Below are 11,980 nucleotides of genomic sequence, written 5' to 3'. Positions count from 1 at the left end.
AACTTTCCCTCTGCTCTTCACAGATCAATGGCCAAAATAATTTCCTACACACAGCTATTTTTTTGAGCTAACAGTTTGGTGTATCGATAAAATCCTGGGTTTCCTCTCATACGCTCCAATAGTTGATCTGAAACCCAAAGCTCAGGCCCGGGAGGCTCCTTCGCTGTTTAACACAGCTCCTGTCACCATTTGCCCATGGGGAGGGTGAGCGCCAGGTTCACCCCGCAGTGCTCCCAGGAAGGATTTTCGCAGCCGGGGTCTGGCTGGGGATACTGAGGAGGCAGAGGCAGCGCCAGCAGCCTCAGTCCAGGGCCAACGAGGGGATCTTGCAGACGAAGGGGAAGGCTCTGCCACAGGCGTTGTCGTTCCAGGAGCGCAGCGCTACCCCCCCAAAAAAACCAAGGTGTTAGCCAAAGAATGTCACAAGGTAACCATGCACGCCCTCAGAACCGGGACCTCCTGCTGTTGAAGGAGGCTTTCCCTGGGTGTGCTTCCATTTGTGCTGCTCCCAGCTGTGCCCCCTCCCAGTACCCCATCTCCGTCCTGGGGATGCTGGCTGGGATGCCCAGCCCTGGCTCGAACATGGTAGTGGGGAGGCAGCTGCAAGCACAGCCCCGTACCCCACAGAATATCAACAGGCTGCCCACGGATGGGGCGTTCAGGTATGTCCAGGAGGTCTGGATACACCTGCCCAGTCTCACTGGCAATGAGGGTGTGAAGTGGGATTTTTGCACCAGTAGGGTCTTGCCCTGCTTCAGCGAGATGCTTCTGGCCTAAGGGAGGGAGGGAAAAGCTGGCAAACCGATGGGTGTTTCCACGGGCCTCCCATGTGGGAGGGGAAATAGGAAAATTTGGCTAAATTCAGTAATTCTTCAAAGTGGATGATGCTCCCCTCCTGCTGCTGCTATGGGAGAGGGAGATGGGCTGTGAGCAGAGGGAAAGTGGGTGTCTCTGTGTGTGCATGTATGTATGTGGTGAAAGAGAAAACACATCCCTTCTCTGCAAAGAAAAAATAATAATAAAAAACTAAAATGCAAATCCTCAGCCACCAGCAACCTCTTCAGACAAGCACAAACCACAGTGGATTGAATTTACGGACATGCAAATAAGACTTAAGGCGCCCTCCATGCCCGGCGCGGCACTCACCACTGCTGTGCCTGTACCAGATCTGCACGCAGTCCTCCTCCTCTGGGATGGAGTGGATCCCATCGTCAGGCTGACTGCCGTCCCAGTAGTGGTAGTCATAGGAGGAGCCGTCTGTCCACTCGAAGTGACCCTCCTGGTGCAGGGCAAGTGGAGAAAAGTGGCATTTGCAGGGGGTGGCCCCACTCCTGCACAGACCCCATCCCCATCCCCAGCTCCCCACAGCCCGGCGACACAGGGAGCAGCTGTCACCACTCAGCAAAGGCCAAACTGTTCATTTGGGTTTTACAGCTGAAAACTCACCCTGGGGAGCCCCATTTGCAGTGGTCTCACCAGGGGAAGTGCAGAAATTAAACCCATATATCTTTTAATATGCCCAATTCTGTGTTCCTTTTCCTTTTTCTTTTCCATTCCTTTCCCAATATCTAAAAAACATTTGCTGGCATGGGACTGTTCTCCTGACGGTCTCGATTCTTCTTTGTTACATATTAGACTATGTATTTCCAACACGTCAGCTTTGAAAAGTTGCAGTGGTACAATACTCTTTCCATTAATCCATTAATAAAATATGATGTGAATAATTAGTAATTATTAATCTATTAATTCTAGTAACACTTTTCTTGTAAGAGCAGACTGGAAGGGGTGAAACGACAACTTTCCTCCATGCGCAACAGACCCTACTCCACCACCCAGTTGATGGGGCTACAAGGAGTGAAGAAGAAAACCAAGTGGCTTTCCAGGGGGAAAAAGCAGGAAAGTGACTTTTCCAAAGCCATTTCCCACATCATTACAGGAGCTCTCACCTGCCGCAGGTCGTTGAGCCCTGTCCAGATGTCAGTGGGGATACCCGGCACACGGCTGTTCACCAGGTCGTACACGAAGACGTTTTCTTCCCAGCTAGCAAAACAGAGCAATACGGAGCCACTGAGGGGCTATGTCAGGCAAATGGTCAGGCATGACTCTACACATTCACCCTACGGCATGGCCAAATGGGTCCCCCTCCTCTAATTGCTGTTGATTACTTTCCCAGGTCTGCACAAGAGGTGCATGGTGTGGATGAGAGCTGGGGAGAGGGAGTGGGGGAAAAAGCCTGTGTAACCACACTGCATTTCTATCCCATTTTCAAGAGTAAAAAATGCAGTTTGGGGAAATTTAGGGAATACTACATCAGTTTTCCTGCCAGGCCAGGAAAAGGTATTTTGTGCGTCCAGTGCATCAGACTTGACGCAGTCGCTGCTGCAGAGGGACACTTAGGCTGGGACACGAGCCTGCAGCTGGCACAGAGGCTGTGCTGTAGGAATGGGACTTCATCCCCATTTTCCTTCTTTCCCAGGCCGTGTCAGGGTGGAACAGTGTGTTTCTGCACCCCTCACCTGTGGATGGAGGCCAGCTTGGCTGATCTGATGCCAATGGAGAACTCAGCACAATAGAGGTCAGCTTCAGCCCAGGTTTTGTTGATGGGGAAGTACCGGTAGCAATGGCCTTCGTACTCTGTCCAGAAGAGTGGGCAGGAGTAGGCGTGGACGGGCTCCGGCATGGCTGGGGACAGAGCAGAGGACATTCAGCAGCTGGTGGCAAAGCGGCAGAGCCGGCAGCTGAGCTGGCTGTGGAGACAGCACTGCCCAGCTCCACTCCCCCACCTCACCCAGGCAAAAAACGACCAGCCACGTGCATGGAAAACCCAACTGCTGCAGAAGCCATGCAAAAGTTTGCAAAAGCCAAAACGCATTTTGCAAAAGCTGTGGGTTTCTTTGTTTTAGCATCTGCCTAAATCAGGAGGGACACTTCAAGCAAGTTTGACATCGTTTTCACAGAATCACAGCATGGCAAGTGTTGGAAGGGACCTCAGGAGATCATCTAGTCCAGCCCACCTGCTAAAGCAGGTTCTCCTAGAGCATGTTACACAGGACTTCATCCAGGCGGGCTTTGAATATCTCCAGAGAAGGAGACTCCACAACTCCCCTGGGCAGCCTGTTCCAGTGCTGTCACCTTCAAAGTAAAGAAGTCCATAGTGGATGCAAGGAGAAGGGAAAAGGCATGTGCAATGTGTTCAGCAGAGATTTGGAGCTCAGGAGGGCAAAGCTGGGGTGCAGGAGGGCTGTTACTGATGCATGGGGCTGTAAGAGGATTTCTGCATCATTGCATGGAGAGCAAAGTGGAGCCCAGAGAAAGACCTGGGCAGGTTGCATGGGCAAGATCCCCAGGGTGACTGCATGGTTTGGGGGTCTGGGTTTTTGCTTTATACATGCTGCTTTCATCAACAGCCTGAAGAAATGAAAAGCCAGAAGCTGATTGACACCTGAAAAATGAAACTTTTCATCTGGAAATTCAAACTTTTATCATTTTGTTTGTTGTTCTAATGAAAACCAGGCTTTTTCTTTTTCCCAAGGAGGGCAAATTCCATGAAAATTTTCATTGAGTTGAAAGTAGAGATGGAAAATTTTAGATGAGCCTTATGGGGAAAGTCCCTAGTGAGGTTTCAAAGGAAGCAAGGCAATTTAAAATTGAATCCAACCAGAGCTGGCAGAGAAAACCGAGTTCTAGTGGAATTGATGTGCCCAGATCTTTGTGCCTGCATGGGGAAGGGCCGGTGGCAGAGAGGGAGTTGCCTTCCCAGCTTGCCATCCTTTTGGTGCAGGGAGCTGAGAGGAGCTGTACTGCATCCAGCTCTCCGCTCCAGCTCAGGCTGTGAGCATCCTTCCAGAAGAAATGCCCGTGTCGCCAGATCTACAAAGCGTAGAAGCTGTAGGTGATGTCTGTGAGTGCTGAAAGTCGCTGAGTGGGGAGGAGTGGCCCTTGTGGCCAAGAACAGCCTTGTGCTGCGGGGAGCTGGACCCCAGGTGGGATAATCTACTGTTTTTCCTTGAAGTCAGTGATTTACACAGCTCAGCCCCAGAGCTGAGAGCCAGGATAAACCTGATCCCATCACCTTCCAGCTCGCATAGTTGCTGGAAACACAACCACGGCTGCTGACTGCAGGTGCTGCTGCTTGGTGCTAGCACCCATCCCAGAGGGGCTGGAGGTGCCTTTGGCTCCCCTGTACCCCGTGCCTGGGCACCTCTCCTGTTCTCCAGGACCTTTCGTAGATGATGGAGAGTGGCTCAGCAATGACATCTGCCAGCTCCTTCAGCACTCGTGGGTGCATTCCATTGGGACCCATGGATTTGTGGGTGTCCAGCTTCCTTAAAAGATCCCTAACCTGATCTACCTCAATCGAGGGAAGGTCGTCCTTTCTCCAGGCAGAGGGTGCTTAAAAAAAAGGCACTGACATTTGCTACTGGGGAAACCGAGATAAAGGCTCCTCTCGCCTCTATCAGGCACTGCTGGAGCCACCGTGCCGGGACAGGAGCTGACAGCCAGGGGCTGCAGGGTTATGGCCACACTCTGCCCTCCTGTCCTTGCCTCCTGCAAGGCCAACTTGCACCTCCTCCCCCTGAGCAACCCCCTCAGCACCCTCCTCTGCCCCTGGCCCGCGCACGTACACACACGTTGGATTTCAGCCCCATAAATAGCCAGGCGCGGCACGCGTGCCGCCGGAGCGGTGCCAGCCTATCTGCCTCCCGCCGCCAGATAAGAGCGGGGGCTCCATGGGGCTGCTCCTCCTCCCCCGCCACTTGTCAGCACAGCGGGGAAGTCACCCCAAGAGAGGCCATTTGGGGGGGGGCAGGACGCATTTCTGGAGCCTCTGCAGTTGCTGCTGTGCAAATGCTGCAACTGCGTTAACACTTCCCTCTGACCCCCTCCACATCAGGGGGAGGGCGCAGCTCACAGGCACAACACACCACCCAACACCAACGCACGCGTAACCCCCAAATCTCGTGGCACACATAGGCTTAACTCTCTTAGCTGCTGGGTTTTGAGCCTTGGGGAATTGCCGGATCCCCCAGAGCCAGTTCCCGCATCCCCGTGGGTTCCTGCTGGCGCAAGCAGGGAGGCGAGCAGGGGGTTACAGCACGCATAAGATGCTGTGAAACTATCCAGGCAGGTAACAGGCTCAAAGCTGGAGAGGTCAGGGTGGTGCTACAGGGCCTTCGGTACGGAGGGGCTGGAGGGAATGGCCTTCCCTGGGGGTGGGGAGAGCAAAGCCCTGCCAGCGGCAGCGCAGGACGTGGGAGCAGCGAGGGCAGCATCAGCATGGGGAAAAGGAGAGGTGAGGTGGCTGCAGAAGCATTTGTGGAGATGAATCCTTCCCTGCCCTGGCACTGGCAGCTCTGGGCGATAATTTCATATTTCATCAGCTCTTTCCACCGGGGGATCTCTGAGTGTTCTACAAACACCCACCAGTCAGTTCCCGGGTCCCTCCTGTCACACACCTCTCCCAGGTGACAAAACACAAATCCAAAGAGCCTTTTTTTCCTCCTGAACAAGGCACAGAGGCCAACCCGATTGCCAGTAGCACCCACTGTGCCTAACCCTGCAGGGCTGTGGTCCCATCACCCCTGTCTCAGGACCCCCAGCCGCTCCCACCACAGCCCTGCACCCCACAGCAACAAACCCACCGAGAGCAGGGAAGGGTTCTCCCACCCTCCTCTGCGCTAGTTATGGGCTGCGGAGGGAAAAAGATAAGGCACACTGGGCTGGAAAAAAAGAGGAACAGCTTTATGGGAGGGTGGCCAAGCCCCAGCCAGCCCAGTGGCAATGCAGGGTTCAGCTCTCGGATTCCCACCCAGCCAGCCTTGTCTTTGGAAAAATCTCAGAGTAGCCCTAAAAAATGAAAATTGTTGCTATTATAGCAATAGAGCAGAAGGACTGGGAACACGGAAAGCTGCTGGGATTTCCTGGGAGCCAAGCCCTCCTCCCCACATGGGATCGGCCAGGGGTCCCAGCCACACTGACATCGAAGCAGAGCGAGGGCAGAGACTCAAACCCACGGGACCAGGCTTCAGCTTCATCGCCAGGTTGCAAATGAGGCACGTCCCCCCAGTCTGGGACAGGGCTGGGATTTGGTCCTGGCTCACAATGACTCCAGGTCGCTGCTCCCCCCTGCCGAGGGCACCCCGGGGGTCTGTGGCAGATGGGCACCGCCAGCTCCCCCAGCAACTGGGGGTTTATTATAGAGGATGTGAAGCACCTTGACGAACTCTTCACCTCTAGCAGCATGGTGGCAAAATTCACAGGGCTTAACCCAGCAGCATCCCCAGCAATCGGGGCCCTTCACTCCCAAGTGCTAATTACAGCGGGCGTCCCAGTGCCCTGGCTCCAAGCTGGGCCTGTCCGTGCCCCAATCATCCAGGAAAATCACCCTCGTTTTGTTCAGAGCAGCCGAAACAGAGTCAGAGATGGAGACAGTCCTTCTTTGTTATTCCGTACTGCTTCCCATTAGGTAGCATTAATTTGACGAGCTTCAGCGAACCAGAGGTGCCTGAAGGAATTTAAGGTTAAATATACTAAAGAGGAAAATATGGGAGGTCAGCGTTTAATTAGCATCTTTTCTGTTAGGTCAGAATCAGAGGCTTTGGCTGTCTCTTTGGAGGAGAACTATTGCTCCCAGTTTTACAGGCAGGAACAACTGGGGGTGCTGCTTTATCTGGGGTCTTTGGGGGCTATTTTTAGCAGAAAGACGTAAGAAATTGGATGTATGGTTGTGAGTATGTGAGCCTACTCATGGCTCTGGAGGAAAACCTCAAAACCCGAGCCAGCAGCTGCTAATGGTATTTGGATTTAAAAAGGGACAGGGAAAGCATTTGGAGGTTATTTAGACCAGATCCTCACTTTTAAGCACCCCAGCAAACACCACCCACAGCAGCATCAGCTCATCCGCGCAGGGCAGGAGCAGCGCAGTCAGTTCATCCATTTGTTCCCAAATTCCTGGTGAAAAATGATGGCAAGAATCCTTCCTCCCTTTGCTTATTTACAGTGCAGCAGCTTTAAGGTCGGGGCCGTGTTTTAACTCAGCACCAGCAAAATAGATGTCCAAACTTGGCTGAGGATGAGATCCATATCAGGCAGCTGTTACTAACTCAGAAAGCTGGAAGACAGTAATTTGGGGTCAGAAAAACAGTTTTGTACTCTCTGGATTTGTGTTAGTATCAACAAAACTGGAGTCTTTTTATTTATTTACTAGCTGAGACCTGCTGCAGAACCACCAGGAAAATCACTTGTCAAAATCTTGCAGAAGCTGGCACTGCTCTGCCAAAAAAGTTTCACTTCCCCAAGTGGCCGTTTTCCAGCTGGAAATAATTAACTAAGAAAATCCCAGCCAGTTTCATGCATCTTTTTACTCCAGGATGCTACTGAAAAAGATAAAATACCGACTGTGTGACTCCCACTGACTCAAGCAGGGAAGAGCAGGTTTTTTCCTGAACAGCTTCACCCCAAGGTGCAATGCTGCCTCACCTCCTGCCATCTGCAGATTTCAGATACGAAGTTTGGGGCTAGGACAAGGTTGGCAAGAGATGTCTGTGCAGGGAAGACTCCCGGGGATACTGCAGCTCCATCAGAGCATTCTGGACGGCCCATCGGATCAGGTCAGTGCTGGCAGCAGATGCTCTTCTCGCTGCAGAGCATTGAAGGGCTCCATTTCATCAACAGCTGATGGCTTCCCAAAAAGCTTAGAGATGGTAGGAGACACCTCATTGAAAGGAATGATCTTGAAACACCCCTCTTGGCACATCCATAAGCTAATGCTGCTGTCTGACCTGAAAAAGCAAGTGAACCTCTTCAGTTCTTGGCAAGCAGCTGGGTTTGGAGGGTGTCCATCAACGCCCAAGAGGCTTGCCTGGAGTTGATACCAACAGAGGAGAGCTGAGGAGCTCCCCACCATGTGCAAGGCTGGGTCCTTCTCAGGGCAGAGCAGTCTCTGGAGCCCTTCCGCTGGTACCCCAGGGCTGCGATGCCGAGAGTGAGGGATGGGGAGTGCTCCCCAGCCAGCGGCCAGAGCAGGGGTTCAGGACAAGCATCCTGGTGCTCACCTACACCAAGTTGCCTCTTACCAGCTCAGAGCCATGGGGGAGACTGTCAGCACAGCTTTACCCTGCGTCAGCGCTGCCAGAGCAGTGGGCAGTTGCAGGGGATGGGTGAGACGACAGGGCCAGGACAGGGGAGACCCAGGACCCCATGAGGATGGCTTCAGCAGAAGCAGCCTGTGGTGAGGCCACGGGGTTCAAAGTGCTTGCTGAGCCAGACCTCCATCCCACCACAGCTTTGACTCATCTGCTAGCCCACGTCCTCTTTATTGAATAAACCCGAAGAGTAAGTATTAAAAAGGGGGTTTGGTGGGCAGGAGTGTGCGGCAGGGGCTAAGACAGCACTACTGTATGATGCTGGGATGCCTCAGGTCCCACATGGCTTTAGAAGCATGTCCTTAAGCCCTGACACCACCGTCGTTACGGACAAACAAGCCCACCTTCATGTGATTTGCAATATTTATCTTTCCTTAGCAGATGAAGAAGTCTCTTGCTTAGCATCCGCCTTCAAACCAAGCAGTTCATGGCAGGGTTTTTGGTCTCTGTGTGCCTGGGGGATGTATGGAGCCAGAGGGGATGGCATCCACTGATGGACATGAAGCTCATTCAATAACTGGGCAATATTTTACATGCTCTGATGTGTTTTTTAAAGCACGTTACAAATTTCCAAGTAAAATTTTAAACAGCAGGTGAAGCGTGTTGGAAGTGACATCCCTTCGCACAGAGGGTTTTGGTTTTCTAAATCCTGTAACAAAACTAAGCTGGTTTTAGAGCTTCCAATCTTCTGCCAGGTATGTTTGTAGTCGCGAGGCTACAGCAGGCGCCGGCAGCAGCCCTCCTGCAGCCAGCACCAACAGATAGGAGTTATCTTGCATAGTTTTTTTTCCTCCTTAATTAGTTTTGGTGAAGCTCCCGCAGATAACGCATCTGGCAGGAAAGCCGGGCTCGTATCGATCCTTTTTCTCACGAACTCACTCAACAGCACTTAAAGAGTCCCTCTCTGCTCACGTTCCCATACAAATCTAACAGGGTACAAACAATCTCAGAGAAGCAACTCTTGCTCACGCCAGCCCCATGAAAAAGTTTGCAAAAACCTTAAGTGACAGAAAGCAACCGCTGTCACCAATAGGCAAAGGGGGAACCACTTGTTTGTGGCCACTTTTCACAGGCAATGAGAATGAATAAATAACCTAGGTGCCGCGGCGGTCCCCCCTGCCGGTCCTGCTGGGCTGCAGTCCTGCACCACTCACACATGTGCCTCCGTGCAGGTATTTCTGCCCTCTGCCACTGCCGTCCACACCAGGGACGGCTGAAGCTCCACGGCATCGCGCCACACGAGCGCGCGGTGCTGAAGGCAAAAGCGCAGCCTCTTGCGCACAGAAACAAAGCCAGAGCAGACAGCTTCCACGTCCCGGGAGAGAGAGACTGGGGCTGCTCTTGGCACATCCCCCCAGTGAAGAAGAAAGTTGATTTCAAGGAAAGTTGGAGATTTCTGGAGCGGTTGGAGAAAGGGGAAGGCCAGCTGCTGGCCCTGCAGGAGGTACGCACTCCCCTCTCCCTGCTAAAGCCGTTGCAGTTTAAGAGTTTCCTTTACCCCAAGCCGCAATCAATGCTTTGCACTTACCTTGGCTGATCTTTATGTTTGTCTGGGGGAAAGCCTGGGTGGCGAGCAACGCTGTGGTGAGGAGCACACACACGTCCCACCCGCTGCCCATCACCAGGGAGGGAGGACGAGGAACTTCCCCAGCTCCGCAGGCAGCCAGTTGCAGGGGTCGCCACTCGGCCCAGGACCTCCCAGCTGTGCCAGGGAGGCTGCCGGGGCGGAGGAGGATATAGGCGCTGTGCTGCTCCCTCCCCCAAAAGCAGTGGCTCTCCCAGTGACACACGCCTCCCCACCCACCACCGGCTGAGCCTGGGTGTGCTCATTGCATCCCACCCCAAGGGACCTGAGCCCAGACCTTTGCCCACAGCCTGGTTCGGGGGGTGCACGTCTCCTCCCAGAGGGCCTTTGTTACACACCAGAGGCTGCAGGGAAGCAAGGAAATCCCTTATCTAGCCCTGTAGTTCCTTCCCCAGACATTGTTTTGTGCCCCCAATTTAGCACTGCCCAACCGTGCAGTGCCGGCTGGCGGGCCCTCCCCAGATGCTAGCGGGCATCGGTGGCCAGGCATGGGGGGAGCTCGGGGCAGACTCTCGCCTTGGGGAGCCTGCAAAGTGTGCCCTCCTGCCTGCCATGCAAGGCCGGCAGCCCTCCCAGCGCAGCGGGAAGGCGAGGGTTGGCTTAGCACGGGGGAGGCTGCGGCAGCGGGGGCACCTCAGGCAAGGCAAGGCTGGGGGCTGCAGCGGGTGGAGAGTCCCCTGGGCTGCAGGGCAGCACTGCCTTCTGCCAGCCTTTCTGCGGCCCGTAACTGTGGGGTTTGACCAATTGCTTCCCCATTTTGTGCTTGGTTTGGGTTTTGGGGGGTTTTGTTGGTTTTGGTGTGTTTGGTTTTTTTTAACCAGGGAAACAGCCTGGAAGGGGAAGCCACCAGCTGTGCCGGGGGGTCCAAGGCTGTTTCAGGAACTCACCCTATCCCCATCTACTGGGTCTGTGCCAGGTCCTTACAGTCCTGTAACAGCAGAAAACCTTCAGCATCAGGCAGCAGTCAATATTATTATTAACAGTCAAAATTATCTAGCACATCTCCTTTCTGTGGTCAAAATTTTTTTGGAAATAAACTTCAGATTTTAAAAAAATATTTCCTAGCTGTTGCACTGGTAGGGGAAATAGTACAGGCACAAATGCTATTAAAGTTTTGTGGTCCTACTCCATTTCAAATTTATGCCTTAAATCAGCATTGAACTAACTGCTTAGGAACACAGCCAATGCCATTCCCTGTTATTTTTAGCTAGCAATGAAAATTTTCAGCATTTTCTGGGACTCCAGTTGGGATGACCCCTGTTTTTACAGACAAGATCCAGGCAGAAACAATTTGGGGTGACAGAAAGCTTTCAGTATAGCAAAGTATCCAGATTTACTCCAGAGACAGTAGCTCACTCTATCAGTTTTCATACATTACATTTTCTTTGCATTAAATAAAACCTTTTAAGAAAACTGCCCTCCCCCTTTCACTTGCAGTTTCACACATTGATCTGAAACTACATGGCTCAAGGAAAAGTCTATTGATATATCAGACCACTAAAAACGATGGAATTCAAGAGTATTAGAAGCTGAGGCAGGCCTTCTCCCTTCCTAACTGTGCACCGTCCCCAGGTAATGCCAGCGTTACAAGCAATTATCAGCGAACTCTCGAATAAAACTCTTTGAGCATATTAATCTACTCCCAAGGCACAAATGTTTATGCTTAAAGAGAGAGCAAAGATCCAGAATCACTTTAATCCTGCTTCCAATGACAGAGCAGCAGCATCTCCCCCCGCGCTGGTGGGAGCGCCGAGCCCCCCGTGCCGTCTCCCGAGCCGGCGGCTCCATGCCCAGTGCAGCAGCTGGGCACCAGCCCTGCTCCCAGCCCTGGGAAAGTACACGCACGTCGTGCACGCAGAGCCGGCTGGCGTCGCAGCTGCACTTTGGGTTACCTTCTGGTTGCACAGAACATGAGATGTGTTTTACCTGCTGGATGCAGCCCCGCGAGTGCAGCCACGTCTCGTTTATTCAGCCCTTCTGCTCCTCTCCCTCCCCATGCTGGTTTCCGATTGCCCTCCAGGTCAGGAGCTCCTCGGTGTGCTTCAGTACTGCTTTTATTTTATTGACCTTTCCTCGGGGTTTCCTCGCCAATCTTTGGCAGTGTATGTACACGACAACCCCCTCCCTGTGAAACAGAGACCGCATAGCTCCAAGGACAGGCTCATGGGCAAGAATGCCCTATGTTAACATTTCATACCCTGCGCTTGAGCAAAGCACATGACAGGTCCCGGGTCAGCTTCAGTGCATGCCC

The 11,980-nt window shown here is 52.9% G+C and overlaps 1 protein-coding gene across 1 annotated transcript; it reads right to left on the bottom strand.

Moving 5' to 3' along the window:
• Positions 1-301: 301 nt before the first annotated feature.
• Positions 302-2,680, bottom strand: CLEC19A (C-type lectin domain containing 19A). Its single transcript, XM_035889233.1, has 4 exons — positions 2,517-2,680; positions 1,947-2,040; positions 1,147-1,279; positions 302-381 (listed from the first exon to the last, which is right to left on the bottom strand). Exons 1-4 carry the CDS (start codon positions 2,678-2,680, stop codon positions 302-304), a joined length of 471 nt encoding a protein of 156 aa, XP_035745126.1.
• Between the last annotated feature and the right edge of the window lie 9,300 nt (positions 2,681-11,980).

The sequence above is a fragment of the Egretta garzetta genome, unplaced genomic scaffold, assembly GCF_000687185.1.
Source record: "Egretta garzetta isolate BGI_Z169 unplaced genomic scaffold, ASM68718v1 scaffold292, whole genome shotgun sequence".
Classification (NCBI taxonomy): domain Eukaryota; kingdom Metazoa; phylum Chordata; class Aves; order Pelecaniformes; family Ardeidae; genus Egretta; species Egretta garzetta.
Note: the sequence above shows the minus strand (reverse complement) of the source record. Positions and strands in the feature narration are given on the sequence as shown.

Coding starts and splice junctions, on each gene's coding strand:
- CLEC19A (XM_035889233.1), bottom strand. CDS start 2,680: ATGCCGGAGCCCGTCCACGCCTACTCCTGCCCACTCTTCTGGACAGAG. Junction 2,041..2,516: donor AAGCTGGCCTCCATCCACAG/GTGAGGGGTGCA, acceptor CTGTTTTGCTAG/CTGGGAAGAAAACGTCTTCG. Junction 382..1,146: donor CTGGTACAGGCACAGCAGTG/GTGAGTGCCGCG, acceptor TTGGGGGGGTAG/CGCTGCGCTCCTGGAACGAC.